This window comes from Lactuca saligna, chromosome 5 (assembly GCF_052625555.1).
Source record: "Lactuca saligna cultivar CGN05327 chromosome 5, ASM5262555v1, whole genome shotgun sequence".
Classification (NCBI taxonomy): Eukaryota; Viridiplantae; Streptophyta; class Magnoliopsida; order Asterales; family Asteraceae; genus Lactuca; species Lactuca saligna.
In genome coordinates this window covers 253,341,694-253,358,142 of record NC_136421.1, presented here as the reverse complement: position 1 = coordinate 253,358,142, position 16,449 = coordinate 253,341,694, and the positions used below count along the sequence as shown (strand labels likewise).

The 16,449-nt window shown below is 34.5% G+C and overlaps 2 protein-coding genes across 6 annotated transcripts; both read right to left on the bottom strand.

Annotated features, from left to right (window-relative positions):
- Positions 1 to 438: 438 nt before the first annotated feature.
- LOC145047389 (QWRF motif-containing protein 2-like) lies at positions 439 to 2,992 on the bottom strand. Of its 4 annotated transcripts, XM_078995652.1 has the most exons (6): positions 1,629 to 2,990; positions 1,429 to 1,548; positions 1,246 to 1,362; positions 1,088 to 1,177; positions 884 to 991; positions 439 to 733 (listed from the first exon to the last, which is right to left on the bottom strand). In XM_078995652.1, exons 1-6 carry the CDS (start codon positions 2,661 to 2,663, stop codon positions 689 to 691), a joined length of 1,515 nt encoding a protein of 504 aa, XP_078851778.1. In that variant the 5' UTR covers positions 2,664 to 2,990; the 3' UTR covers positions 439 to 688. The 4 variants fall into 4 exon arrangements, with proteins under 4 accessions (XP_078851778.1, XP_078851777.1, XP_078851776.1 ...); XM_078995651.1 differs by having other exon boundaries at positions 439 to 991; positions 1,088 to 1,165; positions 1,629 to 2,992; XM_078995650.1 differs by having other exon boundaries at positions 439 to 991; positions 1,629 to 2,991.
- Positions 2,993 to 5,204: 2,212 nt separating this feature from the next.
- On the bottom strand, positions 5,205 to 8,495 carry LOC145047388 (myosin-2 heavy chain-like protein). 2 transcript variants are annotated; one of them, XM_078995648.1, is made up of 6 exons: positions 8,201 to 8,494; positions 7,811 to 7,933; positions 7,099 to 7,257; positions 6,857 to 7,029; positions 5,466 to 6,780; positions 5,205 to 5,363 (listed from the first exon to the last, which is right to left on the bottom strand). In XM_078995648.1, the coding sequence occupies exons 1-6, from the start codon at positions 8,312 to 8,314 to the stop codon at positions 5,298 to 5,300; spliced, it is 1,950 nt and encodes a 649-aa protein (XP_078851774.1). In that variant the 5' UTR covers positions 8,315 to 8,494; the 3' UTR covers positions 5,205 to 5,297. The 2 variants fall into 2 exon arrangements, with proteins under 2 accessions (XP_078851774.1, XP_078851775.1); XM_078995649.1 differs by lacking the exon at positions 7,811 to 7,933 and having other exon boundaries at positions 8,201 to 8,495.
- Between the last annotated feature and the right edge of the window lie 7,954 nt (positions 8,496 to 16,449).

Below are 16,449 nucleotides of genomic sequence, written 5' to 3'. Positions count from 1 at the left end.
AAAAGACAAAAATAATGAGAGAGTAAGTCGTTAAACAAATACATGAATAAATCGGGACAAATCTTGGCTTCATGACTTGAAGTTCCAAACAAGTAGTAGATAAAAACAAACACAATGTTAGTCTCACTTAATAACGTAAGAATAGTTTGAAGGGTGAGTTGATCTTGGCTATTTTGTTGAATTATTGGCGTGTTGGTAATCAAGAACGTTGAGAACAAAGAGCAAGGCAATTTAGTTATTTGATCTACCAATGATGTGATATCTGTGTGTATGTGGGGCCCACACACACCAACACACACCCACATGCATGTCCAATCATTGGAGGTTTATTTACCAATACCCTTGTTTGATTGGTGAAACTCATTTACTATTTTCTTGCTTAGTTATTAACTATTGTTCAACTACAACAATGTACAACATTGATAAGCATCTACATGGTTATGGTAAAGGCATAAAAGAATATTGTTTCTTTCCAAGGCAGGTTACCCTACTAAATACATGATCATAATATTACAGAGGGAAAGTAAATGACTGAAGCCGCATATTCTATGTCAATATATACATCCCAAGTAAAAGTAATAAAAAAAAAGCGTGTAAAACCTTTAAGTAATAAATAAAAAAACAAAGGTGACCTCCGTTTCTCCCTACCTAAAACATAAAAGGCAACCATGATGTACCAAAAGAGAAGTTAAACCTTTTGTAGCAAATGCGTTCTCAAACTACAATCTTTGACCTGTCGGATACGTTAAAAGACAGATGTAAAAAGAAACCCCGAGTGAAACCATACGCTCAAGAAGATGCATGCATGCACATGTGTATTCATGTATTTATACGTGTGTGTGTACGTATTTGTATACAGTATATACACATGTGAGTATTTTACCTTTAGAGCCATTAACATGAACAAGAAATCTTTGCAGATCCTAATAAGGGCTCTCTCTTTCGCAGATACATTTGCGAGCTCCATCACAAGTGAATTCACTTCCTCTGCCTGAGACTCAGCATTAGGATTCCTGATTAGACACATTTCTAATCGTATGGGCTTCAAGATTCAAGAACAATAAGTGAAATTAGAATTTTGCATTACCTTCAAACAGAGTGAGTGTATCGATGAACCCATTGCCTGAATCACAACCATTGCTGAACTTATAGCATCCTTCATGCTCTGGATATTAGCCTAGTTACACAGATCAAGATTCATTACCACAATTTAACATCTAATAAATTCATCGACAAGTCACTTACAGTTGCACCACCATCAACTGGAAGACGAAGAGTGTTGCCCTTCAAATCTTTAATTGCTCCAAGCAATGATCTTGAATGGTCTTTATATGAACAAGCCCACTTTTCCAGAAAACCCATCTACACGAAGATAATATAAGAAATTAGATCTTCAAGATCACGACTAAATTCATAATTAGACCTTACTTGTTGTTTAATGATGGAGGCCAACTTCAGTTTTTGCCTCAGCAATTGCAATCTGTGTCGTTTTTTAGTGACAGAGTCATGCAGATCCGAGGTTGTAACCCATGTGTTCCAGAGATATTTCTGAATTCGATACAAACTCACATAACTAAATTTTTTTAAAGCAATTTGCATTAATAATTAGTGATCGTATATAATCATACCTCTGTTCTATGTTTTCGCTTCAACAATATATCTTCAGTCCTAGCGTTCACATATCGCCACTGCAATTGCCGATTATATAAGAGCCTCAACATATGTGCATCAAGAATCCGCTTCTCGCCTACCTTTTTTCTCCCACCTTCAAAAGCAAAACTAAGTACAGATCGTGTATCATCGGTAGTAATGGTTCCAGAATTCCTAATGGAATCCATTGATGACGTCATCAACACACTCTGTGATCCTGATCTCATTCTACATGCTGAAGCCATTGTTCTTGGTGATGATAATGGCCTATTCCTTATGAATTTCTTTGAAATCCCGAATTTTTGGGAGGCTACTAATTTCGATTCATCGCTAGCAGCGTTACCCAGATCAAGACTCGATCTACCACCACCATCTATGGATTGGTGTAAAGCTCGAATCACATTTCGGGATTCAATAACCTTGGATTTCTCAACGTTAAAACTCTTTGAGAAGATGGTGTTAGTAGCTTGGTGGGTTTTGCATGGCCACCAGTGTTGATCCATGGGTTTAGTGTTGTCCCCATGATCTTCGACCTTCCTTCTCAAAGGGGAACCAGTTGTCTTCCTCTCAGGAATACCCTTTCTGACATTATTCAAATTAGGTCTCCTTTTGGTCTTATTGACGGGAAGCGAAGAAGCCTCACCTTGAAAAGACACAGACAAATTTCTTGTAGATGTTAACAAAAGCTTGGCAGCTGCGGACATGGACACCTCTCTGCCGGCGTTGTTACATTTCAAGTTAAGATCCGGCTTGGCGGGTCTCCTCCGGTCAGCCGAAACCGACCGTTTCACAGCCGGAGTAATCGAATCTCTGGAGACAAGACGAGATGGCGACCTTCTAGGAGGCGTAGGTGTTAGTAAAGATGATGATTTTGAGTTCGAATTTGAAGAACTTGAAGAAATATGTCTTGTTGAGTTATTAAGGGTAATGACGCTGTGATCTTTCTCAGACGACAACAACGGACGTCTTCTTGTTTGGTTTGTTAATGTTTCAGAAATCGAAACAACCATCATCAAGAAAGATACTTATAAACAAGAAAATAGATAAATCCCAGATGATATCTTCAAGAACTCATCTCACATTGTTGGGTTTTGAACCAACAATCGATAAATAAATTAAAAACCCGTTTTTATCTAAAAGATAGTAACGACTTTAAGAATTATGTGAAAATTCACACATTTGTTTAAAAAGTATTATGTTATTCAAACCACACAGCTACAAAGTGTCAAGTTGGAGATCACGAGAAGTAACGAAGCTTATTTTTCTTTTTTACAGCTACAAAGAGAAGAAAAGAGAGAATTGGACGGTGGTGGGTGGAAGGTGATCGGAGTGGTCGTGTGCATCTTTCCATGAAGGGGAGAGGGGTGTTTAAGGTTGTTATTTTGCTTAAGAAAAACGTTAAGTTGCACTAATCAGGTTTTGGGTCTTTTTAATCACTCTACAAGAATAATCTTCTGATTTTTTAAATGAAAATAAAGATTACGATACAAGGAAAACCCTACAAAAACCAAAATATAATATGTTACTAGTTACATAGATTAATTAAAAAAATTAAATATACAAATCAAAATATTTGTTTAAATTTATAAAAAATTAAAAAAATAATGAATTATTATAATGAATGTTTTTTATATTTAAAATTTGAACAAATAATTAAAAAAAATTAATAAGCTTTAATTTTGGAAAATTTGAAATTAAAAGGTAAGTTAGTTATTAAAATTGATATTAATTTATTATTACATTTATTGCAATTATTACATTAAAATATCATATGAAATTTCATAAAATATAAAAACTCATAAAATGACATGTAAAAAAAAATTAATTCAAAATAACAAAAAATGACATTAACAGATTGAATGAGAATGTGACAATTAGTAAAAAATCTCCATTTATTAGAAAGGATTAGGTGTGAAACCCGTGTATTACACGGGGTTTTTTTTCTTAAAAAAAAAAATAATATATATTTTGTTAAACATTATATGTTTAATAATTTACAAAACTGAATTTGGAAAAATATCAATATTAGTGTGAATGAACCAAATTTTGCCATGTTTCTGCAAATTATCGTAAATTTTAAAAGGGGTTGGCCAAAAATTATGTTTGTCAATTAGGAATGTTGATTTGAATTTAAACGGAATTTAATACATTAATTGACAAATTAAGTGAGAATTTATGGAGATATTTAAGTTTCATTATTTTCTTTATTATATTTTTAGATTTAATAACAAAGCCAAAAAAAAAAAAAAAAACCCACAATTTGTCAAGTGGATTTAAATGAAATTAAAAAAATGTCATGTAACATGTTGGATTAGATGATGACATGTGACAAAAAAACCTTCATTTATTAGGTAGTATTCTTCAATACACAGAATACGCAATTTTATTATTATAAATCATTTATGTTCTTATAATGTTTAAATTAATTATTTGTAGCCGGTAAAGCCTTGATATCCACTAGATTCTAAATAATTCAAGCTTAATAAAAAAGCTATATATCAAATCATTTATGTTCTTATAATGTTTAAATTAATTATTTGTAGCCGGTAAGTTATATGTATTTTGATTTAGATCCACAATACTGTTTCTATAATGGCCAAATGCCGAAAACAAGAGGTTGTCTATCATTATCAATGGTCGTAGATGGTCTTTGAACATTTTAATCTGCAAATGATAGCTATTATAAATATTGATATTATCAAAAAGTCACCAGAATTTCATGATGATAACTTAAACTTATCGTACAACCAATGGTGACAAATAATAGCTCAACCTAATATTGATCATCGAGTTGTGGTGCCCAATTTTCCTTCTCTAAACATAAAAGCCACTATATTGTTACTATTTTTGTGTTTTAACCATTTTATTTGTCATCCAAGTTTTGTAATTTATCTGCACCAATTTACACTAAATATTCCATTAAAGCCTTCACAAACATTTAAAAAAAAAAAAAAAAAAAAAAAAAAAAAAAAAAAAAAAAACTCGTCATAAAAGGTTAAAGAGTTTGAGTTTGATATAAAAAAGTTGTCAAAGTTAAGCGACTTAAACATAAATTAGAATTTTACGTATTTTGCTCTAGATTTTTTATCATTAAAATGCGCTTCAGGCGGTTATTTATTTTATTAATATTAAATTACATATTAGAGATTAAACGTTATTTTACAGATTAAGTTCATTGATTTGCTTCGAAGGCCAGTCTAATCCCTTAAGCTTAGTTTTAACTAATAAATGTCTAATGGGGGTTGATGTCTTGATGAGGCTCTTTCCACTTTTTATTTTTCTACAATAGACAATTTTGTTTATTTCATATTAAAATAAAGTCTTTAATGAATTCTCATTGGTTTTATTGTTTTATACTGCCAAGTTTTCGTTTGAAATATTGATACACTTTTAGATTTTGCAATTGAACGAAACGACATTGCACAATAAAAAAATGTTTTAATTTGACAACATTTCTTTAGTAACCTTTTTTCACACATGGGTTGTAGAAGGATATAATTAAAACATTAACTTAGTTTCCCCTTTTCCATGAACTTTATTATTGAAGAAAGAAATAGAGAAAGCTTTGCCTTTCATTCACCAAAAAGTATTTGTTCATCGACACTTTACATGAAATCATCAACACACTTTACAAATTCATTGTTACCTTATACCACTCTTGGCTCCTCAAAAGCCCCCTTTTCCTCTTCTTCAGCCTTTTTAATCCATGCAGCCTATGTTAATTAAAAAAACAAATCAAAATTAAATAGATCAGTAACAATAACAATAACAGTAACAACTAACAGATGACAGATAACCAGCGAAATGAAACTTGCCTTCTCTCTTTGAAGCCGAGATAGACCCGGGCGTATCGAGTTCCCAAAACTCATACCTCCCCACGCCGCTTCCAACTCTCTCTCCCTTGCTTCCCGTTTAGCCACCAACGGGTTCTTCATCTGCTCACCCGATTCCTCAAAACCACCAACCACTTTCACTCTCTCCACTTTCAACTTAGGCTTCACCAAAATCTTCTCCAAACTCTCAACACCATTATCTTCCTTCTCTTTCACTCTCTCTTTATTCCCATTAACATTTTCCTTTTCCTTCTTTGCTTCTAGAACCTCCCTCTCAAGTCTCGAAACACGTTTCACCAAAACCTCACCAAGACTCGGTGTTTCCTTCATCTCTTGTTTCAATCTTTCAGATCTTTTCACCTTTTTCTCGTATTCGTATTCACTCCCACATTTTCTCTTAGCCTCCTCTATCTCTTTCACAAGCTTTGAAGTATGCTTCATTAGCATGCTTCCCAATTCAGGAACAACCTCAACCTCAACCTTTTTCAAATCCTTCTTGTTTTTATCAAAATTGTTCTTTTTAGCCTCTTGAATCTCCTTTTCCAATTTCGAATAATGTTTCACCAAAATTCCTTCCAACCCTCCTTCTGTACTTGTCTTCTCTTCTTGAATATCATCTACTTTTTCCACTTTGGTTTTATCATTTTTAGCATTTTTTGCATCTTGTATCTCTTTTTCAAGTTTAGTCAAACGTTTGACTAGAAACTTATCAAGCCCTGGATGCTCTTCTTCGTGTTGCTTCCTGCTTGCTTTCCCACCACCACCACCATTTTGGGCTTCAGCTAAGGCGGCATTGAGTCCACATGTTGCAACAATGGTGGCAAGAGAGGCAAGTTCTTCTTCCTTTAAACTTTTTAGTCTTTCCAACATCATGTCAACAAGAGATTCCTTTTCTTTTTCCTTACTCAATTCCATCTCATTTTTTTGAGATTCTGATTCACAATCTGGAGTGGGTTCTTCACATAAATCTTGATTCTTTTCATCTAAATCAGGGTTTTGACTTATTTTTTTCAGTAGTTCTTTAAACTCTGCTTCACCTATGGATGCACAACTTGAGAGCCTGACAAATGCAGCTTTCAAGGCAGCTGCCACTTGTTTATCAACCTCAAATGCTGTGTCAAAAGATGTTGTCACTGTATGTTGTCCATTTTCAGATGATTTTTCTATTTTGTAATGCTTTGTTGAGCAATCTGGTATGTCATACATGATGACTCCTATTTCTTTTGCAGATTCGAAAGCTTGAGTTGCAGTTTCTTCTGCTTTTGCCAGAAGAGATTCTGCTTCTTTACTTTCAATTCTGTGAAAACACCAATCTGATTAGATAAAGTAGAAGTTGAAATAAATAAAGAAAAAAGGTTTATTGCATATTTTACCTTGCTGCATGAAGTATTCGACACCAGGATGCTTCAACAAGTGCAGCTTTTCGGGCTTCTATTGCTCTATGAGCAGCTTCTTTGACTGCTATTTTTTCTCTGAGGACTTTTGAGAAATGGGGATTTGTGTCACCAAGAGTTTCATCAAGAGTTGAGTTCATGCCATCTACTTCCTGAAATAATAATAATTTAGATGCATTTTTCAAGACTAATGTAATTGAACAAGAAGATGGAATAGGTACCTGAAGTAATTTTAATTTTCTTGTTAGGTAGGAATCCACTTTCTTGCGTGGAAACCAGCTGAGAGGTGAAGTTTTTCTACGAGTAGGCTTTTTAATCTGAGATGCCAGTTTGTTAAGAGGACGTGGGCTTGGCTGATTTGGATCTTTCTTCATCTTGCTCTGTATTTTTTTTAGTAAAAGAGATAAAATAAACAAGATAATCGATACATTATGCAATAGTTATCAAATTATTTTCATGGATCTGAGTCTCACAAGTCACAAGAAATGGTTTTGAGATGGTTTCTACTTAAATGTTTAGTGTAACTTTATCCAATTTGGCTATATATGTATTTTCAGACCATATTAAGGTAATTAGTTGCCGAATCGTTGTTATTTGTCAATTTCTCTGTGGATATATTTGGTAATTAACACATATAAACACACACTGGATTCTAAAGCATTAAGATCCTAGGCACCCACATCAATGCAAAACAGATTGTAGATCTTTTAGATAGTAGGCACCCACATCAATGTAAAATAGATTGTCACTTCAAATGAAATTAGGGCAAATCAAACAAACTACAATCCGAAACCAACACTGAAGGAAATTATCCAGGAAAAACACAAGTTACTAAAGCAATGCCTACGGATTGAAGACCACATATAAGAGGGAAAATCAATGGAAAAAATCAAGAACCTAAACGGATAACGAGAATTACATAAAGATACACACCTTTATAGGCTTCGAAGTTGAGGGACAAGAGCGATTAGAGTTAATCTCTGAATCAACAGAGCTTTGACTGATTTCCTTTTCGATACAACCCAAATCCAAGCAGCCGAAATCCATTTTCTTTGACTATCCCGACAACGAATGAATCAGATGAGATATAAATGATACTAATTAGTTGAGTATGTAATAGTCAGGAAAAACACAAGTTACTAAAACAATAGTCACCGACCAGGGAGTGAAACGCCAGATTGAAGAGATACATCTAAAAAATCTATAATTCATCAATCTAGGGTTTGATCATAACAGGTAAGCAAAACCTCCAAATCGGAAAGCAAAATCAATGGAGAAATTAAGAAATTAAATCGTTGTTGAGAATTGCAGAAAGATATATACCTTTGGAGGCTTCGAACTTGAAGGCAAAGAATCATTAGGGTTTATATCTGAATCAACTGAGCTTTGACTGGTTTGCTTTTCAATACAACCCAAATCCAAGCAGCCCAAATCCATTTTCTTCGATTATCAGGATAATGAATGAATAAGACGTGATGCAAAATGAAAATAACCAGTTGAGAACGTAATTTTATGAAGCTTAGAAGATGGCGATGTTAGAGAAACATGTAGAAGTAGGGTTTTGTTTTTGATAACGATAACGAAGGAAGTATCCGTTACAATTGTTTCATGCAGTGTTCAAAATTTGAGATTTGGATGTTGATCGTATGGAGCAGCGGTGCAGGATAATTACTATGTCGCTCCAACGGTTGGCTTCTACGATTAAAACAGGTGGACTGGGCTCAAGTCTTTTCGGCCCAAGGTCCCTAGGCAGACAAACACCGGATTTGAAACGGTTTGGTTTATTAAAAAAATAGGTGTGAACCTTAGTATTACACGAGTTTATTAAAAAAATTGAATATAAAATAATAACGATCAAGTTTTTCAATATATCTACCCTAATAAATGAAAACTAATTTCTTTGTTTATAATTGGATTTCATAACATTTTTTGTTTTGAAAAAGTTATTGTATAAGTGAAAATTATGATGTGTAAACATTTAATTATGAAAGAATTGATTATTACCTAATTTGTAGTTGTACGTTTTTTTTGGTATGGTTATTGAAATTTAATTTAATGATTCTACATAACATAAATAAACCCGCATAAAATATGGAATTTACTTTTAAATTTAAGAAAATTGAAAGCATAAGAAAATGTCAAGTGGAAAAAGAAAAAATCAAAAAATCCTACAAAATGACATGTGTCAAACTAAATGAGAACATGACATTTGGCAAAAACATTTTCATTTATTAGGGTAGAAATGCAAAAAAAAATTACTAAAATTTGATATTATTATGTTATTATATTTATATTTTTGTTGCAATATCAACCAATTAACGGATTTAAGAGATGTTATTGTGATTTAGAAGCTCGATTTGTACAACAAATAAATGAAGGTCGATCCAATGGTTTAAATTTACTTACATATCAGCGAAAAAGGCATAGTCACCATTTTAGGAGATGTTATTGTGGTTTAAAATCTTAATCCGTATAACAAGTAGATAAAGACCCCTACAATGTTGATTTAATGGTTTAAACTCACTAAGCATCTCCTGGATCAACCTTGTAAGGTCTTCATTTATTTGTTGTACAAATCAAACTTTTAAATCATAATAGCATCTTATGAAAGGGTAAGTACATCCTTTTCATTGACTTTTAAGTGAGTTTAAACCATTAGATTGATCTTTAGACCCCATTTGTGAAAAAAATACTCTGACGAGAATTAAAACATTAAACATTATAATAAAAAAATGTCACCTAAAATGGTGAATATACCCTTTTCACCAACTTTTAAGTGAGTTTGAATCACTTAATCGACCAAAAAAGATATGTAAAATTGGGTTCGATGCAAACACTATATTTGAAACTTAATCCTACCACATAAGATTTTACGTGGCTTCCACATCATAATATCGTCATGTCATTTATTGTGTAACATACCAGATTAATGATAACTAGTCAATTGGCTTAGAAGCGAGTTTCTAAGGATCTTCATTTATAGAGGTATTCATTTATTTGTTGTACAAATAAATCGACCTTGTAGGGATATTCATTTTTTTGTTGTATAAATCGACCTTGTAGGGATATTCATTTTTTTGTTGTATAAATCGACCTTTAGGGGTCTTTATTTACTTATTGTACAAATCGAACTTCTAAACCATAATATTATCTCTTGAAAGGGTGACTATGCCCTTTTCACTGACTTGTAAGTGAGTTTGAAATATTTGAACCTTCATTTATTTATTGTACAAATAGAGATTGTAAACCACAACATTTCATAAATTGGTCAATTGGTTGACATTGAAACAAAATTGTAAATGTAATGATATAATTGAGAAAAGAAAACTCTATCAAAATCAAAATTTTGTGGTAATATAGTGACTTTTGTGCAATTTGAAACTCGTTGTCAAAATCAAAATTTAGGTTAACTTAGTGATTTTATTGCAATTCAGGAAAAATTATTACCGGGAGAACATAGAGAACCAATCATTTGGTTGATATTGCAACAAAATTGTAAATATAGTGACATAATTGATAAAAACATAACTCATTGTCAAAATTGAAATTTTATAGTGATATAGTGATTTTCTTGCAATTTGCCATAAAAACTAGTTATTTCAATAATCGATTTCAGTTTTTTTCAATGTGAAATTTTGTAAAAAAAATCATTTTTTTTTTACTTTTTATTCTTGAATGAAAAAAAATATATAAAATTCAAATTAATAAAAAATTTGGGCTTAATCTGAAGAGAGTCTCTGGCCCAACACTGCACAAATATGCTACTGACATATATATAAACTTGTTCGATTCGATTTAAAAAAATGGTAAAAAGTTAGTGTTCAATTTTAAAAATAATCGGTTCCTAATCACCACGAGTTTGATTTTCTCAAAACTGGTACGATTTTCCTACCACTTGGACAACCCTAAATTGAAAAAGCTAATTAAAAAGCTTTTCAACCAGGATCTTAATAAATAAACAATTCTATCATTAAATGATATGATATAGATGATAAAGGTTAATTTGAAAACAAGATTTCCTAGTTCACAAACTAGGGTGTCTGCTCCACACAACCTATTATACTTTAATAGTACTCAACTACTCATGCAACAACTCATTAAATAGACCCAAATAATGGATAACGTTTTAACTATTTATGGACAAAATTGCAAAAATGGTCCCTATGAAATGCATTTATTACGAGTTTTAGTCTAAACCCCGATTGTTTTTGGCTTCATGGTCATTTTGACGATGTTTATGTGTGGTTTTGGTCCATCAGAAAATTAAAATGACTATTACACCTATTATTATTGTTTTTACAATTTTAATATATATTACAATGATTTAATAATTAAAAAATAAAAGTGGGCCACACAACTCTCTCTCTCTCTCTATCTATCTATCTATCTATCTATCTATCTATCTATCTATCTATCTGTTCTTAAAAAAAACACACTTAAGAACACATCAATGCGTACACTCCATATTTTATGAGTGTTTTCTTCATGAATCTGAAAATCATAAATCGAATCCGAAATCATTTGTTATTCAAATCGTTTTTGGGACTTAAAAATCCCACAAAATCGAATGTAGAATCGAATTTTGGGTGTGTAGTTATTGTTTATGGAAATCAATTTGTGTATGTGTTTTCATTTCTAAAATCAATACGTGTGAATATGAAATCGTTTAAAGAAGGTGTGTATTTGTGTCTATCTCCGCCCAAAACTCATTCTTGAATGAATGACAACTAGGATTTTTCTAGTGGGGTTGACGTTGGAAGAAGAGAGCGGTGAAGGAAGGGGAAATTGAAACCAGAAAGGGAAGAGCCCAAGTGAAGATGATGCAGATGGATCATTTCCCTCTTTTTTCTCCAAAGAACGCATTAGGAGTTAGTTATTAGACATCACATGATCAATTGATTTCATATTCAATTTCTAGTTCCTTTAGTCTCGAAAATGATTTTAGATCCATAAGTATAGGTTTTATTTTATAAATTGATTTGTGTGTTTCATGTTCATCCCATAAAATCGATTTCACTGTGTATATGTATGTGTTTTTATCATTTATGGAAATCGATTTGTGTGTAGGTACATTATACCCACTATCTTTGGGTATATCTCATACAACACAAATCTGAAGTTTTTCAAAAATTTCCACACTTCTCTAATATTATCAAAACTCAATTTGGGGGTACCATCAAACAACTCCAATGTGATAATGGGGGGAATACAATTTGGGGGTACCATCAATAACATGATGCGAACTCTTATGTTTCATTCTCACCCGCCTTCATCTTATTAGCCCGAGGCACTTCACATGGTTGTCCACCTACCTAATCTCCTCCCCTCTACTTCTATCTCTAATGAAACTCCTCATTACCGCCTCTTTCGCCGTCATCCTACATATGACCACTTGCATGTATTTGGTTGTCTCTGCTTTCCGCAACTTTACACCACTCACAAACTTCAACCCCCTTCCACACCATGCATTTTTCTTGGATATCCCACTCATCATCGGGGTTTCCGTTGCTTTGATCTCTCTTCTCGAAAGATCATTATATCTCATCATGTTCCCTTTGATGAGTCTATCTTCCCGTATGGTTCAGTCACCCCCATCGAACCTCCCTCTTATGATTTTCTGTATGATTCAGATCCTTCCCCTAATCTCCATCACATATTACACCCTATAACTCCCACACCCAACTCCCCTACTACTCCCCATACACATGACACCGAACCAACCCCACCGCATTCACCTCCATCTTCTCCTCACGAGGATCCACCACCATCCTCCTCCAACTCATAACATGCACACTCGCTCTCGAAGTGGCATTGTAAAACCCATTGATCACTTAAACCTCCACTCCACCTCTATTTCCTCTGTCCCGAGGTCACACATACAGGATTTGCAAGATCCAAATTGGCATAAAGCCATGAATGAGGAATATAATGCTCTTATTACTAATGGTACTTGGGTTCTTGTGCCACGTCCACCGGGAGCCAATGTGGTGCGTTCTATGTGGTTATTTAAACAGAAATTTAATGCTGATGGTTCCTTATCTCGCTATAAAGCGCGCCTTGTGGTGAATGGTCGTAATCAGCAACAGGGGATCGATTGTGATGAAACATTTAATCTGGTGGTCAAACCAACAACTATTCGTACTGTTCTCAGCCTGGCTGTTTCCCGAAACTGGCCTATTCATCAGCTTGATGTGAAGAATGCTTTCCTTCACGGTTATCTTCAGAAGACAATGTACGTGCACCAACCCCCCGGATTTCGAGAACTGCAACATCCAGATTATGTTTGTCATATACAACGGTCCCTCTATGGTTTGAAACAAGCCCCTAGGGCCTTGTATCAGCGGTTCGCTCAACATGCTCTTCACCTGGGTTTTCAGCACAGCCTCAGTGATTCTTCATTCTTTACATATCATCATGTCTCGGATATTGCATATCTCATTCTATATGTTGATGACATTATTTTGACTGCCTCCTCTCCAACTCTACTTAACTCCATTATAGCTCAGCTCAGCAGCGAGTTTTCTATGACTGATCTAGGGGATCTTAATTACTTTTTGGGAATATCCACCACCCGATCGTCTCACGGTCTCTTTCTCTCTCAAAAAAAAATGCAACGGAGATATTTTAGTGGGCCAATATGCTCCAGTGCAATCCAGCTCGAACTCCCGCCGAGACTACTCATAAGTTGGAGCCAATGGACCTCCTGTAGAGAATCCATCTCGATATCGTAGTCTTGTCGATGCTCTTCAGTACCTCACTTTCACTAGACCGGACATCGCCTTTGCAGTGCAGCATATTTGTCTCTTTATGCATGACTCATGAGAGCCACACCTTTATGCACTTAAGCGCATCTCGCGATACATTCGTGGCACACTTGACCATGCATTACAACTTCACGTTTCTCCCACGACTGATCTTTGCGCTTACTCTGATGATAACTGGGGGGATGCCCAATCTCTCACCGCTCCACTTCTGGTTACTGTGTTTTCCTCGGAGATAATTTGATATCATGGTTGTCTAAATGACAAGGCATTATTTCTCGGTCCAGTGCCGAGGCTGAGTATCGTGGCAGCGTAAATGCTGTTGCAGAGACTTGTTGGGTACATAGTCTTCTTTGTGAGCTTCAGTGTCCGCCCTCCAAAGCTATGATCATTTATTGTGATAATATCAGCTCTATCTACATGACATCAATCCCAGTTCAGCACCAGCGCATGAAGCACATTGAGATTGATATACATTTTGTTCGTAATCTGGTTGCCCGTAGTACTATTCGTGTTTTGCATGTACCGTCTTCCGCTCAGTATGCCGACATCTTCACCAAAGGTCTTCCGACACGGCTCTTTAATGATTTCAAATCCAATTTGAATGTCCGGAATTCTCCTCCTCATCAAACTGCGGGGGGATGTTAGCCGACCACATTATTGTATTCTATTTTATATTGTATTTACTTATTGTATTGGCCCATTGTATTCGTGGCCCATGATATTATTGTATATATTATATTTTGATTATGCAAATAGGCATGCAGATTGTGACTCAATAGGATCTTCCAAAATCAATAAAGATATCAACAACCAATTGGATTTCTTGAGTTTCATTGATATTTTATATAAAGACTTCCAATAGACATATACAAAAACTTAGGTGTAAGTACAAAAACTTAAAGGCAATTTCATCCAAAATTGAGTTTCTACAACATAATCTATACTTGTACATAAACTCACGGACAATGTTGTCCTCAAATGCCATTACAAACAAGATAAGAGGCATGAAACCAAGGAAACCAGAGAAAAAGGTCCTAACCTCACACTTAACCAAGTCCAAAGGCTATCAGGATGATGGACATACATATGTAGCACCAAGCATGTTGATAGTGGTTTCTCTCCTATTTATTACAAAAATAGCTTATGCTTCTTATCAATGTTTTAACTATAAGTTGGTACTTTTTTGTTTACATATACTTGTTCTTTTTGCTTCTTCTTTGGGGTAATCGATTGTTTGATTTTCCTGAAAATTATAAGTAACTAAATATGTTGGTTTGTAAAGGGTCGAGGTAATGGTCTTTAGACGTTTAGGCATGTCAAATCCAGGGGCTTTGGAGCCGTTTTCCGTTTTTAGAATAATGGTCGAGGCATTAGCCTCCAAACATCTTGGTAGGTCAAAGCCCGGGGCTTTGGAACTGTTTGTCTTTTTAGAATAATATTGGCCTTTAGACATTTAGGCATGTCAAAGATAGAGGATTTGGAATCGCATGACATTTTAGAATAATGGTTGAGGCATTGGCCTCCAGACATGTAGGCAGGTCAAAGTCAGGGGCTTTGGAACCATTTACCATTTTAGAATAATGGTTGAGGAATTGGCCTCCAGATATCTAGGCAAGTCAAAGCTAGGGGTGTTTGGAATCATTTTCCATTTTAGAATAATGGTCGAGGCATTGGCCTTCAGATATGTAGGCAGGTCAAATCCAGGGGTTTTCGAACTGTTTTCCATTTTAGAATAATGGTCGAGGAATTGGCCTCCAGACATCTAGGTAGGTCAAAGCTAGGGGCTTTGGAACTATTTTCTGTTTTAGAATAATGATTGAGGAATTGGCCTCCAGACATCTAGGTAGGTCAAAGACAGAAGATTTGGAACCATTTTCGGTTTTGTTTATGAATGTGCACTTAAACAATTGAAATCAGAAAAGTTTTCATTGGATTCATATCGGAAGGAAAGATGACCTCGTTGCATTCGATGATTTTATTTTTGATTGATTTCAGTTTCTTTTGAGAAATTAATTAGACCATGAATGGTTAATGCCACCACCCCGAATTTGAGCATCGTCGTCCTTCCTAGGATGATGTTGTGTTTGGATGTTGCTCTGACAATGATGAAATGGATTAGTATTGTCTTGTTTCTATTTTTGTATTTGAGTGTGAACAGTAGGAAAATTTAACCCGAAGGTGTGACATTGTTTCTTGCAAATCCCGTTAGTCTGCCAGGTGATGGTTCGAGCTTGATGAGAACTGTAGCTCTTTTCCCTATTGGGCTAGTGCAGTTATTCTTGGTGTCATCATCCAATGTTGAACCTATATGGCTAGTATTTCCTCCTCTTTCTCTGTATTTTTGGTTTCATCTTTCCTTTGCCTAGCTGTTGGTTTGCTCCTATTGTTCTGCTCCCTTAGGCTTCCAACTACTTCTTTGAGTTTCCCTTGGTGGATGCATTCATTTGATTCTGTCACACCCCAAACCAAAACAGTGGAATCATTCGAGGGCGGATGACTTCATGTAGTATCGCAACAATTGAATACATAGTAAAGAAAGTAATACAACCATCATATATATAATTTAAAAGTTTACATTGTTGAAAGGTACTTGTTTCAAAAACAAAGTACAATATGATGTCAAAATGAAATTAAACTAATGCCGGATCATCCCTTCTTCAAAAGCTGTAGTTTACTTGTATTACTAAATCCCTGAGAAATACAAGTGGTTTTGAAAGAGTAGGTCAACATTTAAGCTGGTGAGTTCATAAGTATTTAGTGACCATGTTTATATGAAATAGAATGAAAATGGTTTGTACATGTTTAAAA

What these genes read in the sequence shown, in the direction of transcription:
- LOC145047388 (XM_078995648.1), bottom strand. Translation starts at nt 8,314, where the DNA reads ATGGATTTGGGCTGCTTGGATTTGGGTTGTATTGAAAAGCAAACCAGT. An exon ending in CAACTTCGAAGCCTATAAAG is followed by an intron (nt 7,258 to 7,810) that starts GTGTGTATCTTT and finishes AAAAAAATACAG; the next exon opens with AGCAAGATGAAGAAAGATCC. An exon ending in GAAAATTAAAATTACTTCAG is followed by an intron (nt 7,030 to 7,098) that starts GTACCTATTCCA and finishes TTATTATTTCAG; the next exon opens with GAAGTAGATGGCATGAACTC.
- LOC145047389 (XM_078995650.1), bottom strand. Translation starts at nt 2,663, where the DNA reads ATGATGGTTGTTTCGATTTCTGAAACATTAACAAACCAAACAAGAAGA. An exon ending in CCTCCATCATTAAACAACAA is followed by an intron (nt 1,363 to 1,428) that starts GTAAGGTCTAAT and finishes ATCTTCGTGTAG; the next exon opens with ATGGGTTTTCTGGAAAAGTG. An exon ending in TACACTCACTCTGTTTGAAG is followed by an intron (nt 992 to 1,087) that starts GTAATGCAAAAT and finishes GCTGAGTCTCAG; the next exon opens with GCAGAGGAAGTGAATTCACT.